The sequence below is a fragment of the Brassica oleracea genome, chromosome C1, assembly GCF_000695525.1.
Source record: "Brassica oleracea var. oleracea cultivar TO1000 chromosome C1, BOL, whole genome shotgun sequence".
Classification (NCBI taxonomy): domain Eukaryota; kingdom Viridiplantae; phylum Streptophyta; class Magnoliopsida; order Brassicales; family Brassicaceae; genus Brassica; species Brassica oleracea.
In genome coordinates this window covers 19,791,575-19,812,564 of record NC_027748.1, presented here as the reverse complement: position 1 = coordinate 19,812,564, position 20,990 = coordinate 19,791,575, and the positions used below count along the sequence as shown (strand labels likewise).

Genomic DNA, 20,990 nt, shown 5'->3' with positions numbered 1-20,990 from the left:
GTTTTGTATACTATAATGTTCATTGCTTAAAACTTGATTTGATGATATTATTGAGTACATACTGCTGCATTTTATGGGTCTCTCTATTAGTTAATAACAGGAACATATTGACTAATAAGATTGACGAGAACAACAGAGGTGTGGGTGAAAATTATGATAACCTAGACCTAGATTAAATAAATGTATGGTGTTGTGAAGAACTGTAGGAAGTGTTCGGAAGTTCAGTTACAAAACAACCCGTTGCATCAGTAGAAGTTTCAACGCTAGAAGTTACAAAACAACCCGTTGCATCAGTAGAAGCAAAAACCATAAAGGGAAAAATGAAGTTCCATTAATAGTCCAAGCATAGACCACCACATCGAATTGTAAGACAAAAAAAAACAAAAGGGAAAACAGAAATTGAGAAGATGCTAAAGCCAAACGATTTTTAAGTTCATTTTGCGGTGGTGCAGCTATTTGAAATGTTCTTTCTTCGGTTCATTTTCTTCTGGACCAAGTTGCTGCTTGGTTGATACTGCTGAATTTTTGAATCACTTGGTGAAACAGCTGATCTTTGTGTGTCCACTTCAGGCAGCTTAGCTTGAGGGACATCAGCACCCCCTATTTTCACCGTAAAAATACAGAGATTAAACATTTGTCACAGCAGTATATTGAAACATCAAAGAACACGAATAATTAGCTGGGCTCTCAATTTAAATTGTAGGAATAGTCACCTGAGGATCGGCAGTGATCACATATTCATTAAGCTCAGAGACTGTGAGTGGCTCAATTTTCTGACGTCGTTGCTGTATGTTCTGTGCCATCAGCTGTCAATTTGAAAAAAGTTAAGGGAACCCAGTCAGTGAAAGAAAGACGAAATCAGATGCGATATAGTTTTTATGGAAAACGAGCAATTTATCTTATTATAATATGAGATACTAACTTGTCAAGCATTTCTTTTCCTACTGCTGTCTCAGAGTCAAAGTAGATATGTGTTCCGGATGTTGAGTTCAGGTATAATCGGCCTACAAAAAGAAATTAAGCTTATGTGAAGCTATGTATGTGGGAAAACACATTGTATGCAAGAAATTAGACAAAAGATATATGTAACTGAAAAAACAACACAATTGGCAAGTTCTTTACCTCTCTTCGGATTGATGGTGGTGGCAAGCACAATTCTTGGCTCAGATCCGTAGCTTTCAAATTTGTTACGAAATGCAAGAGCCAAGGCGTCAAACATACTGACAACGTTACATCACTGAAAATATTGAACAATATTAACTCGCAGTCAAGTACACGTAGAGAGTGATTACCTTCTTGTCGATCAGTAGTATGTCCACACCCATAAGTCCTCTCCCCTCTCTTCACAGTACCAGCTTCCCAAAATCTCAAAAGACGGACCTCTCGGCTGTTGTTGAACATCGACCGGCTTTCAGATCAGCAAGGAGGATGAAGGAACTCGCCATTGTTGGAGGTGATAATGAGCAGAGATGATCCTTGTAGTTTTCGTATATATGACGGTCTTCATCACTGCAACGATCTCCAATTTATAGGAGAGTTCTGGCCAGTTACATACGAAGGGTCTGAGGTTGATTTAATGCTGTTTAGTGGAGAGAGTGGGACGAAGAATGTTAATGGTCAGATTAAAAGGACCAAATTAATGGAAACCCAAAGCGTTTCAAGGTGTTTCTAATCGAAGGCGGCTTCACGGGACAACAAAGATGACGATATAACCTAAAAGAGGTTGTTTTTTGCTAAACCACTCAGCATTCTGGGCCTGGATAAAAACATACACATGAAAGCCCAAAATTAAAGAAAGAGAACTCAGAGGAAACAAAAATATGAGTTTCGTTGGCTTTTTATAAGTGACAGGTGTCACAAAAAGCCCTTATGAAGTTGCTGATGTGGCAGCAGGAGAAGACAGATAAACCAACTTTATTAGTATAGATTTGTTTGGCTTCGTTCATATTCCTCATAGATTTGACAATAAATGTCTACAAATTGGAGATGGTTGAGAGACTCTTCTATCTCAAACCTAGATACCTGCTTCGAAAATGTCTTCATCTGATGTGATGTTGTTGTAGTTCAAGCCCAGTCCGCCACTCAACCTTTGACGCTCTCTGTAAAGGCTGACTGCAGACAGATAGTCTGACACGGCTGCGTCGATTTTGGGCGTTGCCATCTTGCTGATTGATGAGAAGGTATGTCAAATATCTCTTTGTTTATCAAATGAACAGAACGCGTTTATGGATTTTGTAGTTTTCTGATCCATCTTACCCGTTCGCAGTCAACGAAAATACAAGCATCTATCAACACCGGCTGAACACCTTCAGAGAAATCTTGCAAGAGAGATCATTTTATGAGCTAAGCGTTTTTGATTTTACACGAAGCAACACGAACTTCAGGTATATTGACGGCCCTGTTGCAATTAGTTTTACAGACCAAACCATGTTCTATGAGATTGCTGTGACGGTGGAACAGAACCCGACAAAGAGCTTCCGGTGGTTCCGCAACTTTGACACAATCTGATTTGGCCAACACAAAAACTGGCTTGCAAGGTTCTGTTTAATCTATTTCCTTTACAAGCAAACCAAATAACATCTTTACATAACCCATGAAAGAAGTCTTCTTTTTTTTTCTTTGCACTCTAATTATTTATTCATCGCAGATAAGCTAATAATTAGTTTTGTTTGTTTGTGTAGGGTTTAAACCAACGTAATCGATGGATGCCTAGCAAAAAAAAAATGAAGAGGAGAAGTCTAAGAATGAAAACAACCATCCAATTAGTTCTGTAGATCAAGGCACAAGGTATGTTGCAAGTTCTGTTATTTTATAAGTTTGTGTGTGTTGGGTTATAAGCTTGTAGGTTCACTTTTATTCTCTTGCTCAACTTATGTACTTTCTTGCATCTACATCAGTAGGAATCGTCGATTCTGGGGTTTCTTTGAGCGCTCAATGAGGAAGTCCGCTCCAAACTTATTGGTATTCTTTAATTTCTTATCTAATGTGAAGCATATCTTACACCTAATTTCTTTGTACTAGATATTTCGAATTTGGTTTTAACCAAGTGAGAAGATGCTGTGTTAATATCTTTGGGCTTTTTTAACAATAAGCATGCAGATGAACGTATTGAGAGATCCAGAGAAAACATTGATAGCTTGGATTCCAAACCCAATGAGATCTATCAGTTTGAACTTCTAAGGAATGAAATGATAGAGCTGGAGAAGCGGGTCCAAAGAAGTACAGATGAGTCGGTAAATGAAGAGGTTAGTAGTGGCCAGACTTTCCTAGCAAGATGTTTTTTTCATTTTGACACATTAGTAAATACCAATTTGGCACGTTCTGCAGGGAAGTTTTGAGGATCCTTCATTTACCAGGTAATGTTCTTACTTTTGTACTTTTTTCTCATCTCTTTGATTAAGTTGACAAACTATCTCATCGACTAATTACAGAACCATGAGGCAAACACAGTTTATACCTCGGTTTGTTCCATAGATCATTGACAAGAGTTGTGTATAAAGCTTTGATATTTTTTTGCCCATAACTAACATTTAATTTTTATGATCCTGTGCAAATTGATATTACATGAGATGATGGCGATGGTCAAAAAACATGTTTGTTATCGTCTACTCGCTTCTCATCACTCACGGATACTACATTTACCTCATTAAGACATGGTGCAAGAAAACGGTTAATAACTTATTAACCACTATACTCAATACAAAGTTGTAAGTGTAACTGATGCAATATGGACTCTGATTTTTAATTTTCATGTGATTTATTAGACATGGATGTATTTGATGGTACGAAAGGCTAATTTGTGCGTTCAGGTCAAGCATCGAGGCTGTTTCAATAGTAGAGGTATAATCTATAAACATTTCTCTATTGATATATCCAAGAACAAGGATTAATATATATATATATATATATATATATATTTTTTTTTTTTTTTCATCTCTATTTTTACCTTTAATATGTGTTACCAGGAAATGTCTTGACCAAGCAACTTTCGATACAAAAGCGTGGAATACATGTACCTCAACTGTTCTGAAGTTTCTTCATCAGAATGGTATATTGAATCAGTGTCTACATCAACGTTATAGGAGGCATGACTAAGAAATTAAGACAAGTATTATCTGCGGTACTTTACACTTTGTTTCTCCACTAAACATAAACACAACAGATCCACTGAGTCTAAATGTAGCTTACTTTGTCTGTATATGATCCCTGGGTGTGTAAACCACGCCTTCGTAATGATTACAGATTGAACAGAGTCGACCTGAGACCCCTGAATAACATCATTAAGTAATTAAATCTTACCAAAATCTATCCATCAGTTACTCACCAAAGCAATTTGACAAAAATTTAAAGTCACTCTTATTTATTTTTTTTTTGCTAAGAATGTTAATATCATATTGAATGAGAGGTAGTTTACAAAAGTAGTTATCCTTTACAAAAGAAACCTTGGCAAAAAGAAAATAAAAAACAGGGGTTCAATATAAATAAGAACAGGGAGTCGGGAAGAGGACCCTAAAAGATAGTGCGCAACAGTCGAGCACTATTAAATCAACCAAAGCTGCATAAGGGAGCTGAACTTTTTCCTATGTCTCAACGCATAAATATAATTGATGATGTGCCTATTGATGTGTTTGAAGACAACCAACGGAGGTTGCAGCATCTGGTTATGAAGATTATTATTTCTCTGCTGCCATATGTTGTAAACCATAGCTTGAACAACCATCATTCTCAGGTTTCCCGGAGCTGTAGAGCTAGAGGATGTAGTCCAGTGGATAAGTTGTGTCCAATCAGTGAATGATGGGACAGAGACTCGAAGGTGACGCCTTACTTGAGACCATAGAACCATTGCATAGTGGCAGGTGAGCATGAGGTGGTCTCGATTTTCAATCTCAGAATTGCAGACACAACATTCTATTTGTACTTGCAATCCCCATGAAGCTAAGCGAGAACGGGTGGGTAACCTGTTAAGGTTTGTGACCCAGAAGTGGAAGGCATGTTTAGGCATCGCACCGCTGAACCAGAGATGTTTGGCGACATCTTGAATTGCAGCACGAGGTCTTAATGCATCCCATGTTTTTGAGGACGAAAAAACTATGTTTTTAATCCCATTAGTTAACCAAAAGAACTGATCAGGTCCTCTATCAATGGAAGGTAGAGGGATGCCAGTGAGGTATAGATGAAGATTGACTTCTTGCTCCGATCTTGGGTGAGGAAGAGACCATCCTCCTGCATTGCAGGAAGCAGAGACAGGAGCATCTATATGAACCCTCAAATTACGAGTCCCTTCCCTCCCGAACACTCCGATTAATGGTCCAAGTGGGGACCAGTTGTCAAACCAAAAACTCGTGTTCTGGCCACTGTGAATTTCACTGAATAAAAACCGGGACAGTATCTCTCTTAGGCTCAAGATGCATCACCAGCTCCAAGATTCCGATGGTGACTCTACTTGGGACCAGAAAACGTAAGAGGATGGGCAATTATGAGAGCGATGCTAGGCAACCCAAAGGGAGCTACTTCCTGAAAAGAGAAGCCATCCAAGCCTCAGAAGTAGCGTGAGATTCCAAATTTTGAAGTTCCTCAGCCCGATACCTCCCTCAGCCTTCGGCAGGCAACAAGTTTTCCAAGCAATTTTTGCGTTTTCTCTTCGGTCCGTGGCACCAGACCATAGGAAGCTGGAATAGAGAGATTCAATCCTTCTTATGCAGCCTTGTGGCAGCAAAAAGGTTGAGGTCCAGAAGTTAACTGTTCCCGTGATAACAGTTTTGATTAGGAGACAGCACCCTGCAAAAGAAAGAAACTTCGTGGCCCAACTGTTGAACTTTCTGTTTAGCTTGTCAATGAGAGAGGAGTACTCCGCTATTTTAAGCTTTCGGTGCATCAACGGGAGGCCCAAGTAACGAATGGGAAGAGAGCCAGCCGAGAAACCATAAGCTGAGAGCGCATTTGTTTCATCTTGGCTCAATCCCGCATGGAACAGTTGCGTTTTGTCCTTGTTCATATGTAGACCTGACCAGCCTGCAAAGTCATCCAGAGTCTCGTTTATTCCATGTATGGAAGAGCTTCCTCCGTCGAAGAATACCATGACATCGTCTGCGAACATAAGATGAGAGATACCCAAATCTTCAGTGTTAGGGTGGTACCGTATATAGCCCGAATTGTATCTCGACTGGAGAAGGCCAGAAAAGACTTCCATCGCTAGAAAAATCAAGTATGGAGAGAGAGGGCCGCCTTGACGCAATCATTGTGTACTCTTAAAGTAGCCGCTAGTAAGCCCATTTACGCAGATGGAGAATGAAGCTGAAGTAATACAAGAAGCAATCCAGTTGACAAACTTCTCTGGGATGTTTAGACCTCCCAATGCAGCGAGAACAAAATCCCATCTCAAGGTATCAAAAGCCTTTCTCAGATCAACTTTAAGCATCCCACTAGGCTCAACGTTTCTCGAATTGTATCCATGAATGATCTCGGTGGCCAGGAGAAGATTTTCTGTTAGCAATCTCCCCGGTAGAAAAGCAGATTGAGAATGCCCTACTGCCAAGTTCAGGATATTCTTTAGCCTGTCTGCCAATAGCTTTGAGATGACCTTGTAGGTTGTGTTTAAGCAAGAGATGGGCCGAAAGTCTGTTGTTTTGGAAGCGTTCGGGATCTTCGGTATAAGGACCAGGTTAGTGGCATTCATTTGCTGTAGCAGGCGACCAGAAGAAAAGAATTCAGAGATGGCTACAGTGACCTCGCCCCCTACCACTGACCAGCAGCTAAGAAAGAATTCCGGTGAGTATCCATCAGGACCACTCGCTTTATTTCGAGGAAGAGAGAAGAGCGCCGCTCTTATTTCCTCATCGGTGACAGTAGCAACTGGAGAATCCCTTTGTGATTGAGAGCAAGAGAACTCTAACAGACCTGATATGTCATCTTGAATGAAGAGAGGAGGGTCCATCGGCTTCCCTGAGAGATCAGAGAAGTAATTGACACAAAGATTTTGTATGTCCAGCTGAGTTTCATGGCGATTCCCGTCTTCATCTTCGAGAAAGTGAATGTGGTTGAGCGCTTGCCTTGCAGTAGCCATGCGATGGAAATAAGGAGTGTTACGGTCCCCAACAGTGAGCCAGGTTACGCGTGATCTCTAAAAGAAGAATGATTCCTCAGCCGAGGACAGGGTCAGCCACTTCTTCTGTAGAGAAAGCTCCATGTCTGCGTTTTCCAGAAAGGGATCATTTAGAGTCTGGATTTGAGGAGCAGCCAAAGCCTCAGCCGCTTCAAAAACTCTTTTTTCGAGATCAGAGTAATTCGGTTTACTGAAGTCTCTGATGGCTCGCTTCAGGGTCTTGAGTTTTCTAGCCACACGATACATAGCTGTACCACTGATGTTATAGGAGAACCAATGGTGGGCGACAAGTGGCAGAAAGGCTTCATTCTGAAGCAGATAGTTGAAGAAGCGAAAGGGCTTTTTCTGCCTTGGAGCACCGGACTGCATAGCGAGACTCATGGAGGCGTGATTGGAAAAGGATGGTTCACCAAATACAGCCAGAGAGAGCGGGAACTTTAGGAGCCAATCTTCATCAACCAACACTCTATCAAGCCTTTTGCAATAGGTTCAGACCGTCTCTTGTTCCACCAAGTATTTGATGGACCTCTGAAGCTTAGGTCCACCAGCTCAGCTTGGATCAGGGCATCAACAAAAAGAGGAGTTTGAAAATCCACGTTGGGACCAAGAGCCGCTGAGTTTTCAGAAGGCCTCAGCACCTGGTTGAAATCACCTAACACAGCCCACGGCTTGCCGGTAATACGATTATCAGAAGATGACGAAATAAGCTCGCTCCACAAGGACCTCCGAACTGATTCATCTGTAGATGCATAGACGAAGGACACAATAATGGTAGAAGCTAAAGACGGGAGCATGACCTCGCAAGAGACACGCTGCAGGGACTTGTAGAAGACATCAACTCTGACGCTAAGATGCCACAAAATCCATATTTTTCCTAAATCCGAGAAGCTATAATTATTATCAAAGAACCAGCCGGGCAGCAGAGATTCATGAACTTCTGCTGTTTCCCTTGCTGCACATGCGTTTCTAACAAACTACCAAAAAGATAATCATCGTTCCGAATCCATTTTTTAAAACCACTACGATGCAAAGACTTATCGAAACCACGCACGTTCCACCCAAAAATGTTTCATGTACACATTAAAAAATGCATTAATTGTTTTTGGGAGCAAACAATTAAAGTGTTCAAAAATATGAATACGTAGATGAATTCAGTTACAAAATTAACATCTCTAAAATATCACTGATCTACCGACATGCATTCACTAATTAATATGTGGATGTCAAACGTTCAAAACCTTATCATTATTTCAGTTTAAGAAAAAACAATCTTTATTTGCTGTTACTTTCAAAACCTCTTTATCATGTAAACAGTTAAAACACGTATATCCCTAACGTTATTTTGGTTATCTTGACATTCATATCCCAAAAAAAAAATTCTTTTGACAACAAAAGAAAACTTTCATACCCAAAAATTTTATTTTGATTATTTAATATATTATTTGATGATAAATTGGGATGACTCTAAAGCAGATTAAGAGTTCACAACTAGAACATGACCGATTCTCACTTTACTTGAGCATTTTGAGTAATCTAAATAGTGGATAGACATCGAATTTTCAGCTAACCCTCCCACAAACCAATAATTCGATCTATTTTCACAACGACTGATCAGTTACAGGGTTGAAGTACCTAGAACCAGAACCAGAACCGAATATCTTAATTGTAACATCCCGAGTTGTGATATATGAAAATGTTTAAAAGAATTGATTTGACTATCTATATCACTAAAGTGCGCTTATTTTTTCCGGTATACATCCGTTTAGAATTCCAGAGTTAAGTGTGCTTGAGATGAAGTAGTAAAATGATGGGTGACCTATCCGGAAGTGATTCGTGATAGCGTGCAAGTGAGACCAAAGCACGGAAAAATGCAATGTGGTGATTGCAGGGTCAATAAATAATGATTTCGAGCTTTGGAAAATTTACTCACCGACCGTTGGAACGGGATGTGGCCCATGGGCCAAGAGAGCGGGCATGGGTGACCCATTAGCCGTTGGCGGAATGTTACAAGTGGTATCAGAGCTGGTTAGCCATCTTGGTTCTGACCCGAGATGCATCTTGAGACATGTCGTTGAGCGCAACGAGGACATTGCGTTCTTTGAGAGGGAATGAATTGTAACATCCCAGGTTGTGATATATGGAAAGACTTAAGAGAATTGATTTGGCTACCTATGTCACCAAAGTGCGCTTACCTTTTTCGGCACACATTCATTTAGAACTCCAAAGTTAAGCGTGCTTGAGCTGGAGTAGTGGAAAGATGAGTGACCTATCGGGAAATGATTTGCGATAGCATGCAAGTGAGGCCAAAACACGGGAAAAGGTTATGTAGTGATTGCAAGGTCAGTAAACAATGATTTCGAACCTTGGAAAATTTACTCACCAACGTTGGAACGGGATAGGGCCCACGGACCGAGAGAGTGGGCATGAGTGGTCCATTAGTCGTGGGCGGTCGGAGCGTTACATAAACCAAAGCGAGCCAAAAAAATTATATGGAACTAAGACCAAAACCAATAAAATAATACAACAAGTATAAACCCTAATGCCTGAAGAGCCATATTGAATCTAACCCGAACAAAAATATTTTGAGTATGTACAAAAATTAAAATCTAAAAATCATAAATATATATTAAAATTTATTAATCATTTTAGATTTTAATATTCAAAAAATCCAAAACATGTGAAAATATTAAGAATTATCCAAAATACCTTACAATATCAAAAATTACCCAAAAATAAATATCCAAAATAAATATATAAAAATATTTAAAATAATAAAAATATTGAAAATACATATTGGTTCTCTACCAAAATATGCATATTTAACCAATTTTGATGTTACTTTTACGTATTTGACTATACATTATTTAAAATATGTTTGGATTTTTCAATTCTTTACATAATTTAAATATATATCCGAACCTATCAAGATCTGAACTTAACCTAAACAAAATTTATAATATCAAAAAAGATTAAAAATTTGAAATTCGAATAGATCATAATCGGATTTTAATAAGTATCGGAACGCCCATTGATACATAAGACTACAAAAATATACTGTATCTAAGTTTATTTTAAGAAAAAGTATTCACGACCAAATCAAAGGCTAAAATAATCCAAGAAATTATGCCTTAAGTAAATATAAGCCAGCAATGTCAAAGAAACTATACCGCATAACCGAGCCTATTTAAATAAGGAAACAAGAACAAAACTTTGTATATTCATCCAACACAAACAATGAAAGAGTTTTTTATCCAAACATAAGAAGATCAAAAAAGTGTTCTTGCGGAAGGTTTTTGCGAGAAATGACAAGTTTTACGAAACAATCTTCCGTGAAACGAAAAGTTGGAAAGTTTCCACGGGAGAACCTCATGAGAAAATCTATAAGATAATCTTCCGCAAAAACAACTTTGAGAAAATCTTTACGGAAAAACTTACGTAAAACAAACGAAATGGTTCCAAAAGTGTACGAAGCAACCAATGAATAGAATGAGAACGGAAGAAAGGCCTCACTGCCCTTCCTGCTTCCATCTCGCCCTTCTCATATACTATCATCGCCCTTCATGCTTCCATGTCGCCCTTCTGAGATACCCTTGTCGCCTATCTCTCCTTTCTCTCTCTTCCTCATCCCCCTTCTCTCTCTCCTCACTCCTTGCCGCCCTTCTTTCTTTCCTCACACCATGTCGCCCTTTTCTCTCTCTCCTCATTCCAGGTCGCCCTTCTCTCTCTCCTCATTCCATGTCATCCTTCTCTCTCTCTCCTCATTCCATGTCACCCTTTAATCCTCCACATCGCCCATGAGGCTCTCATCATGTTCTCCTTTGAATCTCGCTCAAAATTTCTTTCGTTTGTTTGCAACTGGAGTTTTCGTTGAGATTTTGCGAAGAAAACAAGTAAGACGTTTTTTTCTCGTAAAACTTCGAGTCAAACGTCTTGTCGAAAATGGTTAAGTCAACATCATCAAATTTTTGACTAAATATATCAATTTTTTTGATTCCGTAAGACCAATGATATCAAAAACGATCATCAGAAAAATTGACAATTTTTCGAGAAAAGTCATAAAAATGCATGTCATAAAATGGTTCAAAGTAACCTAAAACACGACGAAAGCCCTCTTATAATTTAAAATAAGAACAGCCCCGAAATGCAATGACGGTTTACTTGAATTGGATAAAGAAAAATGGAAGAAGATGGATAAATGTGAAGTTTCCAAGATAAACATAAATTTTAGAAAGATATGGAAATATCTCCGCAAAATGATAAACTCGAATCAGGGCAGAAAAGGATAGACGGTCTACAATGGACGCATATATAAAGATGACCTAGGAGAAGATGACAAAGGGACAGAAAAATTCTTAGCAACTTCGCACTTAGAGTAATTTTAGGAAATTTCGTTTTTGTTATCGAGCTGTGACTCAACTAGGTTAAAGGTTTTAGGTGGTTAGAATTAGAGAACTCACTACAGCAGAAGCTTTTACAAACTGTTGCAACAATTGCTACGCTCGTACGAAGATTCGAAATAAGATCATCCTCTCTTTGCTCTCGATTTCGTAATGTTTCCTTTGTTTTTCCATTCATAGTTTGATCACTTGTCGTTGGCTTCGCAGAAATCAGAATTTTCAAGGATATTTGAGATTTCTCTACTTTCCTCTATTAGCTAAAATTGAGAGTGTGAATTCCGGTTCCCACAATTTGGCAATAGAAGGAGGGGGTCAGATCAATCTTACACAAAGCCGCAAAAACGCTTGGTCAAGCACAAATGAAAACACGCAAGACAATCAACCAGCTCACGACGGCATAACACTCCAGCAGCGAGCGCTCATGCAGCCAATACTGATGTTCATGCCGCAGCGCTCGATGAAATCAAAAACATGGTTTCGATCTCGTAAAGAAGTTGAACGACCAGGATAAGCTCATGAGTTCTCTGTCTAAACAGGTCAAAAACCGTAACAATGAGAAATATGGCTCTTTTCCCACGCGGAGCTATGTGAATCTGAATGTGGGAGGAGACTTGACTTCGCGACTCCACAAGACGGACCCACTAAAACGAAAATCCGTCGCGTCAAAACCCCGGTGAAGTCACCCCTGTCGTAACACGGAAAAACATAGAAAACCCCCACCTCTCAATTGAGAAATGACAGAAATTGAAGTCGAGCATGTCAACTTGGACGTCAACGACCATTCCGAGTCTTCGGAAGAAGATGCTAACGTACACCCAAGAAGAACAAGAAGCCATACGACTCGGAAAAATTCATCGTTAGACAAACCCATGACGGGCCAAGAAACAAAAACGGACATCTTGATGAGATTTACGATCTCTGCAAGTATTTAGTAAAAACAGCTGCAGAAATAAAAGCCGTGAAATTGCAAATTCACCATGCTACCAGCGCTGGACCCAAGATCAACATGAATTTTGGAAAGATAAGGAAATATCTCCGCAAAATGATAAACTCGAAATCAGGCGGAAAAAAAAGACGACCGGCTTTGGAAGATATATAAAGAGAACCTAGGTACTTGACAATTTAGCACTTAGAGCAATTTTAGGCAATTTCGTTTTTGTTATCTAGCTTCAACTAAACTAGGTTTAATATTTAGGCGGTTAAAACTAGAGAACTCATTGACAGCTTTTACAACTGAAGCTTTTACAATATGTTGTAACAATCGCTACGCTTTTACGTGCATTTGAAATAAGATTATCTTCTCTTAGCTCTTGATTTTGTATTGTTTACTTTGTTTTTTATTCATAATTTGACCATTTGTTGTTGGCTTCGTAGAAATCCTAATCTTCAAAGAAAGTTGAGATTTATTTACTTTCTTCTATTAAGATAGAAAGTCCGGTTTACACTAAATCATATATTGGTTATTGTATATTGGTTAGGTGAATGTATTCCGGTTAGCTTTACTATCACACGCTCTATATAAAGAGCGTTCATTGTAACAGAATCTTTATGATGAATAACAAACTCTTTCGATCATCATCTTCTTTCTCGTTTACATTCTGTTATGGTATCAGAGCTCGAGAACTACCTTCTCGACCGATCCTTTCCGGCGTATCTTCTCCGTTGATAGTTCGTTTGATTTACGTATCATCGATCGTCAATATCACGAATCTATTCGTTTGCGGAAGTTTTCTCATCATCTTCGATGGTGGTTGTTCGTAGATCTACTCGTCGGACAAACAGAGCCGCTTCGTCGACTCGCCGATCATCAACACCGGAACCTGTAGCTGATCCAGCACCTCCGGAACCTCCAGCTTCTCTATTTTCGTTTACGGTATCTCCTGATAGCATTCACTCTCCGTTTCACCTCACTAGTGGTGATAACCCAGGCCTTTCGCTTACATCTGAGATCCTTGATGGCACGAATTACGATAATTGGCGTCTTGCTTTGACTATAGCTCTAGATGCGAAGAACAAATTTGCCTTCATTGATGGATCTTTAGCTAGGCCAAGTGATTCTCACCCAACTTTTCGGATCTGGTCTAGATGTAACTCGATGGTGAAGTCTTGGATTCTCAACTCAGTTTCTAAATCGATTTACAAAAGTATATTGCGATTCAATGATGCTTCAGAAATTTGGAAGGATTTGATGACGCGTTTTCACATCACAAACCTTCCACGTTCGTATCAATTGTCTCAACAGATTTGGGCTCTTGAGCAAGGAGCGATGGATCTCTCTGCTTACTTTACAAAATTGAAGACATTATGGGATGAACTTGATGGAGCTAGTTGTGAGACTACTTGTCAAACATGTGACTGTTGTAACGTGATGAAGACGAAGGAGGATCATGCTAAGGTGATCAAGTTCTTGGCTGGTTTGAATGATTCATACTCCGTTATTCGCAGCCAGATCATCATGAAGAAACATGTTCCTGCTTTATCTGAAATCTATCACTTACTTGATCAAGACCATAGACAGCGCAGTATTCATCCTATTCAGAATGCGACTGCTTTCAATGTGGTCAATCAGGATACTCACGGCTCTGTGAATGCTACTCAAGGTTCTTATCCTTCTAAACATCAACAAAACAAACCCATTTGTGGTCACTGTGGCTATACTGGTCATACGGTTGATACCTGCTACAAGATACATGGTTATCCAGTTGGTTTCAAACATAAGCAAAAGAATCAATCTGAAAAGATTGTTGCTTCATCAAAGACCACGGGAGCTTCAAAACCAGTTGTAGCTCAAATCTCTGTTCCAAATACTGATAGTTTTGGTGAAGTTGAAAACCTTACAGGGTTGATTAATCATCTTTCCAAAGATCAGATACAAGGGGTGATTGAGTACTTCAATAATCAACTCCAGACGACAGGACAATCTCATGCTGGCGCTTCTACATCTCAAGGCAGTATCACCGCCTTACCTGGTATGGCATTTTCTTCATCTACCCTACACTTTGTAGGAGCTCTACAGGCTACCAAAAACATACGGAACAAGAGTCCTTTTGAAATTTTAACATCTAAGAAAGCAGATTACAGTGGTCTACGTGTCTTTGGTTGTCTTGCATATAGCTCGACATCATCCAAGAACAGACATAAGTTCAAACCAAGAGCTCGGCCTTGTGTGTTTCTTGGTTATCCTTCTGGATACAAAGGCTACAAATTGTTAGATATTGAGACTCATCAAACTCATATATCTCGAAATGTAGTCTTCCATGAAGACATTTTCCCATTTACTCAGGATATTTCTGATTCTGATTTGGATTTTTTCTCTGAGAAGGATGTTGGGGTGCAGAACTCTCAAGCAGATGTTGTTGTACAAAGGTCTGATTCAGTAGTGACAGATGGAGTTCCTGCAGATGTTGCTGAAGAGTCTCCTGCAGTAGTGAACATTCCTTCTAGTCTTAATACTCCTGATCAACCTGTACAGACAACTGATGCAGAGACAAGTAAACGTACTTCTAAACCTCCAGCGTACTTACAGGATTATTTCTGTAACATGAATACGACGGAGATACCTTATCCAATGGCAAATTATTTGTCATATGATAAATTGTCAGAAGGTTATAAGGCATATATTTGTTCTGTTAATCTTCATGCTGAGCCGAGTTCGTTCACGCAGGCAAAGAAGTTTGATGAGTGGCTGAAAGCAATGAATGAAGAATTAATAGCCTTAGAAAGCACAGATACATGGGAAGTCTGTTCTCTTCCTACTGGTAAACATGCAATTGGGTGTCGTTGGGTTTACAAAGTGAAGTTAAACGCTGATGGCACATTGGAGAGATATAAGGCGAGGTTGGTAGCTAAGGGTTATACTCAAAGAGAAGGAATTGATTTTGTGGATACTTTTTCACCAGTAGCAAAAATGACTACTGTGAAGAACTTGATAGCTGTTGCTGCAGCCAAGAAGTGGAAGCTCAGTCAATTGGATATTTCTAATGCCTTTCTCAATGGCGAGTTAACTGAGGAGATTTACATGGCTCTTCCTCCTGGTTATACTCCGAAAGAAGGTACTACATTGCCTCCTAACCCAGTTTGTCGTCTGAAGAAATCAATCTACGGTTTAAAACAGGCTTCAAGACAGTGGTTTCTTAAATTTAGCTCTACCTTGAGGAAGTTGAAGTTTAAGAAATCACTCTCTGATCATACATTGTTTGTGAGGAACAATGATGGCAAGTATCTTGCTGTATTGGTGTATGTTGACGATATAATCATCGCCAGTAATGATGATGCGGAGGCAGAAAGACTTAAAGATGATTTGAAGAAAGCTTTTAAGCTACGTGATTTAGGTGAATTGAAGTATTTTCTTGGTTTGGAAATTGCGAGATCAAACACGGGTATCTCAGTGTGTCAGCGTAAGTATACACTGGAGCTTCTTGAAGAAACAGGCATGTTGGCCTGCAAGCCTTCAAGTATTCCTATGGATCCTAGTTTGAAGTTAGCTCAACATTCTACAGAACCTCTACTTGAAGATGGCAGTGTTTATCGTCGTTTGATTGGTAAGATGATGTACTTAACCATTACTCGACCTGACATTACGTTTGCTATCAACAAACTCTGTCAGTTCTCGTCTGCTCCCAAGGCATCTCATCTTCAAGCTGCTTACAAAGTGTTGCATTATCTAAAGGGTACTATTGGACTTGGCTTGTTCTATTCCGCTAGCTCTGATTTTACTCTACAAGCTTTTACTGATGCAGACTGGGCATCATGTCCAGATACTAGACGTTCTACTTCTGGCTTTACCGTTTTCCTTGGATCCTCTCTCATTTCCTGGAAATCTAAGAAACAACATGTTGTTTCCCATTCTTCTGCGGAATCTGAGTACAGAGCGATGGCTTTTGCGGTTCGCGAGCTCATTTGGCTCATAAGTTTGGTTCATGAGTTGCAGGTGCCTCAAAAGGGTCCAGTGGTTTTGTTTTGTGATTCCACAGCTGCAATCCACATTGCTAATAATGCTGTCTTCCATGAACGCACCAAACATATAGAGTTGGATTGTCATCAAGTCCGGGATAGAATTGAGGAGGGGCTTATCAAAACGTTGCATGTTCGAACTGATCTTCAGATTGCGGATGTATTCACTAAACCGTTGTATCCGACTCAGTTCAACAAGCTTATTAGCAAGATGTCTCTAACAAGTTTGTACTTGCCATCTTGAGGAGGGGTATTAAGATAGAAAGTCCGGTTTACACTAAATCATATATTGGTTATTGTATATTGGTTAGGTGAATGTATTCCATTAAAAATCAAACTCAAATTGAGAAGATCAAATTCAAGATTCATTATTTGTTCCAAAATTAAATCTCAAGTAAACAAGTATTTTAACTTTGATTACACTATCATGATCGTTTATTTTTCTCACGATGACACGTTAACAATGTTTAAATATCAAATAAATGAAAAAACATAGTGCAAAATTATAGAGTTAAATATCTGCCTCTCACCTCACGACAAAAACAGACAATTCTTTTTATATTTTCTCTTGTCACTAACTAATCAAATTGACAATAACCTACCACCCAAATCCAAACTAGTCTGTATTGAAAAAGCGTATACTGACGAAGCAGACGAATATTACCGTAATTTAAATCAACTAACGACACGTGTCATAGCATGTGCACTTATGTAGTAACCCCATCATCGTCAAAATCACCTCTTCTTTAGCGCTCTTCATTTTAAAGTCTCTGCACAAGAACCAGAGCAAAGCTACAAAAAACAATATATTTATATATTCAAAACCCCAAAGAAAAAAACCTGAGGAGCTATGAGATCGAGCAACCATCTAATAGGTATGGTCAACTTCCTCACCTTCCTCCTATCGATCCCCATCCTCGGCGGAGGGATATGGCTAAGCAGCAGAGCTAACTCAACCGACTGTTTACGTTTCCTCCAGTGGCCACTCATCGTCATCGGAATCTCCATCATGGTCGTATCACTTGCCGGATTCGCCGGAGCTTGTTACCGTAACAAGTTCCTCATGTGGCTATACCTCGTGGCCATGCTTCTCATCATCGCAGCCTTGATAGGATTCATCATCTTTGCTTACGCAGTCACTGATAAAGGATCTGGCCGAACCGTGCTTAACCGGGGTTATCTTGACTATTATCTTCAAGATTATTCCGGTTGGTTGAAGGATAGGGTCTCGGATGATGGATACTGGGGAAAAATCAGCTCGTGTATTAGAGATTCTGGAGCTTGTAGGAAGATCGGAAGGAACTTTAATGGCGCCCCTGAAAGTGCTGATATGTTCTTCCAGAGAAGCCTTAGCCCTGTTGAGGTAACTTTCTTAAAATAAAACTTGGGAAGTGATAGAAATATCAAATTTTTTTATCAACCTTGAAATAAAATCACAATGGATATTGATGCTTATTCTTGGATTCTGGGATATTCAGATTCAAATTTTTGAAAAAAAATCTCTGGATAATAGTTTTAGAAAAACTGATACTATAATTTTTTTTCAATTTTGGGACAGAAGCTTTAAATTTATTCTTGAAATAATAATAATTATGGTCCTCCATGTCTTCATGACCCATATGACGAGACTCAATTATTGTAAGATAATAATTATAATCTGTTGCCCCCCAAAAAGAAATAATACTAATTGTAATCTTTGTTCAAACTGAATATATTTTGGGTTTACTGTTTTTTATAATTAATCTAGTTGACTATTTTAGTTGGAGTATAGATCTGATTCAGCTTTGCCTCTAAAATACTCGAGCAAAGACAATAATAGATGGGAGAACTGATGTTTAAAATATGTAATTTATTCGCCCCATTGATTGCTGTGTGGAAGCCATAAATGATACAAATTGTTGTCTTCCAAAGAGCAATTGGATCAGGAACCTACTTAGTTTCGATATAGCCTTTTGTTATAAAAAAAAAAAAAAAAAAAAAAAAAAAAAAAAATTTTGTCTAAGCTTGAAGCTTCTATTCTTATTGGGTCAGATCCTCTGCAATTTTGCTGGCCTTTGCAGTTTTGTTCATATACGTTAAATCTATTTTTAGGTCTTGGAGCGACCCCAAAAAATATAAAACTTTATGAAAAGAAAAAAATTATTGCTCAAATTTTTTTTGTTTCTAGAAAACTTTAATTAATTTTTTATGTATATATGCTCAAAATTCCAACGTCATGAGCAAAAACAATCACAAAATTGCATGAAGGTTTGAAAGGGTAGTTGTTCAAGTCCTTGTTTTGTATTAAATCGTGAATCTATAATATTCTGTTTTATTTGTTTTCCTCATGAAATATTCGTTTGCTATGTGTACTATACACCCACACTGAGATATATGTGGATCTTTTACTTTTTGGTGGAAAATATCAAATGTATTATCAGCCTACCCAGCTGTGATTTGATATATTATCGTAATGCTATATAATATGGTGGTAGTTATGCATACGGTTTAAGCTATGTTAAGTTTAGGTATCTATACTTGAAGATGTCTCAATGGTGCTATTAAAGAAGAGTGGCTTCAGTTTCTTATATGAATTATTGAAAATTTGGGATTACTATTACGTATCATGATCTATATTTGTTGTTACTCTCTAGTCTGGCTGTTGCAAGCCGCCATCAGATTGCGGGTATGCATATGGTAACGAGACATTTTGGACGCAAGGAGGAGGGCTCGTAGGTGCAAACCCGGACTGTATGTTGTGGAATAACGAGCAGAGCATGCTCTGTTACCAGTGCAGTGCTTGTAAAGCAGGTGTTCTAGGGAGCTTGAAGAAGAGCTGGAGAAAAGTGTCTGTGATCAACATCGTGGTGCTTATTATTCTCGTGATCTTCTACGTTATCGCTTATGCGGCTTACAGGAATGTCAAGAGGATTGATAACGATGAGCCGGCCGGTGAGGCTAGGATGACAAAATCACACCCTAGTCATTTCCACCTTTGATCAAAATTATGGTAAAGTTCATTACATATTAATGAAAATGTGATGACAATGAAACAAAAGATGGGTGCTTTAATATATGTTTTCAGTTGCTTATGATTTAGTACTTTTGTTTTTGTTTTTGATATGTAATACATTTCTTTCTGTGTGTGTATATTATTTATGATGGAACTACGTATTATTGTTTCCTTAAATACGCATTATACCGCAACTGTTGCAAATAGAGAGTTTAGAGACTGAATATTTCTGTGTTATTATTAATGATCAAATGGGATTCATTTATATAAGGATTACAAGATAAAGATAAAAGTAAAGTGTACATATCCTTATCCAAGAGGAAATAAGAAAACTATTAAAACATAGGAAAATGAAACTATATATATCCTAAGTCGGCTAAGGCTTTGGCCGACTCTCTCTCTTCCTTGCGGCCGTGGTTGGGCTTGATGTAGCCGACGGGCTTTCTCCTCTTGTCTTGGTAAATGGCAATCCACTCCATGATTTATAACACTCCCCTTTGAATGTCATAACCATACAGGTTCTGTAGTACGCTTCATGTTGCCTCATTAAAACCTTATCAGGAAAACCTATTGGGACAAAACCATGATGAAGGAAAAAGAGTACAACACGCACTACTCCCCCTGATGTGAACCTCAGTGTAGGTTCTACATTCTACGCATCTTGGTGTGTGATATTTCCTGTATGTATAGGATAGGAGTAATCGGCCAGTTTCATTACTGAACCGTAATTAGACCACTTCGACTTCTTAGGTCGTTTCTCATGTCCTTTGACATCGAGTGTCCCGGTAAAGCATATGTGCTAAGCAATGTGAATCACATTGTCCTCGGAGATCACTATTGGATCTTTGCAAATCGTGTTTGCATATGTCCATAGTCTAGACGTGATCGCCTACTCTTAACTCTTTACTATGGTCGGATAAACCAAGTACTCATGGACAATGTACTAAACATGGTTATCATGAACCTATGTCTCGGTGTATCTTCTATACACAGATGTATATCAATGGCTTTATAATTTTACCATACTATGGCTTATTGGCCAGAACATATTCATGATCCATACATATGGTCATCGATATTTCTTGCTTTAGGCAATACCATATGTATTTATCTCGGACATTGCAGTCCTTTATCCATCTCTTGATGGTGTCTCATGACCTCTGTTGCTGTGGATTATATCACACACTGAAATATATATTATTAGATCATAGATCTCGGCTCTCACAAGCTTATGGATTACAATACATTTGTATCCGGTTGATCTATTGTCTCTACTAGCCCGTGATCAAGAAGAAGGGCCAGACGCCTTTAGTCTTAAAAGCCGGACGCGTCTAGTAGAAGAGCCAGACGTTCTTTGCTGAAGAGCTGGATGCCCTTAGACGGACAAAGTCGGACATCTTTAGTTTGAAGGGCCGGACGCTTTTGGTCGGACACCCACATAGATTTATTCTATGCCTACTAACCTCCTTAAGGTTTAGTATAATCACAAGGAATTTCAAATATATGGACTGTATTGGATTGTCTTTTATACAACTCCAAGATCAAT

General features: G+C 38.8%; 2 protein-coding genes and 1 long non-coding RNA gene across 4 annotated transcripts; 2 read left to right on the top strand and 1 right to left on the bottom strand.

Moving 5' to 3' along the window:
* The first annotated feature begins 1,966 nt into the window (after positions 1-1,966).
* LOC106299832 lies at positions 1,967-4,264 on the top strand. 2 transcript variants are annotated; one of them, XR_001261897.1, is made up of 9 exons: positions 1,967-2,180; positions 2,267-2,384; positions 2,461-2,537; positions 2,682-2,787; positions 2,901-2,961; positions 3,093-3,245; positions 3,328-3,669; positions 3,765-3,840; positions 3,966-4,264. It is a non-coding gene; the product is annotated as an uncharacterized LOC106299832 (long non-coding RNA). The 2 variants fall into 2 exon arrangements; XR_001261896.1 differs by having other exon boundaries at positions 2,898-2,961.
* A 276-nt stretch (positions 4,265-4,540) lies between these two features.
* Positions 4,541-6,190, bottom strand: LOC106334286. Its single transcript, XM_013772599.1, has 2 exons — positions 5,796-6,190; positions 4,541-5,366 (listed from the first exon to the last, which is right to left on the bottom strand). The coding sequence occupies exons 1-2, from the start codon at positions 6,188-6,190 to the stop codon at positions 4,541-4,543; spliced, it is 1,221 nt and encodes a 406-aa protein (XP_013628053.1).
* Positions 6,191-17,188: 10,998 nt separating this feature from the next.
* LOC106313273 (tetraspanin-3) lies at positions 17,189-19,615 on the top strand. The gene is made up of 2 exons (XM_013751045.1): positions 17,189-17,815; positions 19,086-19,615. The coding sequence occupies exons 1-2, from the start codon at positions 17,303-17,305 to the stop codon at positions 19,428-19,430; spliced, it is 858 nt and encodes a 285-aa protein (XP_013606499.1). The 5' UTR covers positions 17,189-17,302; the 3' UTR covers positions 19,431-19,615.
* Positions 19,616-20,990: the final 1,375 nt, after the last annotated feature.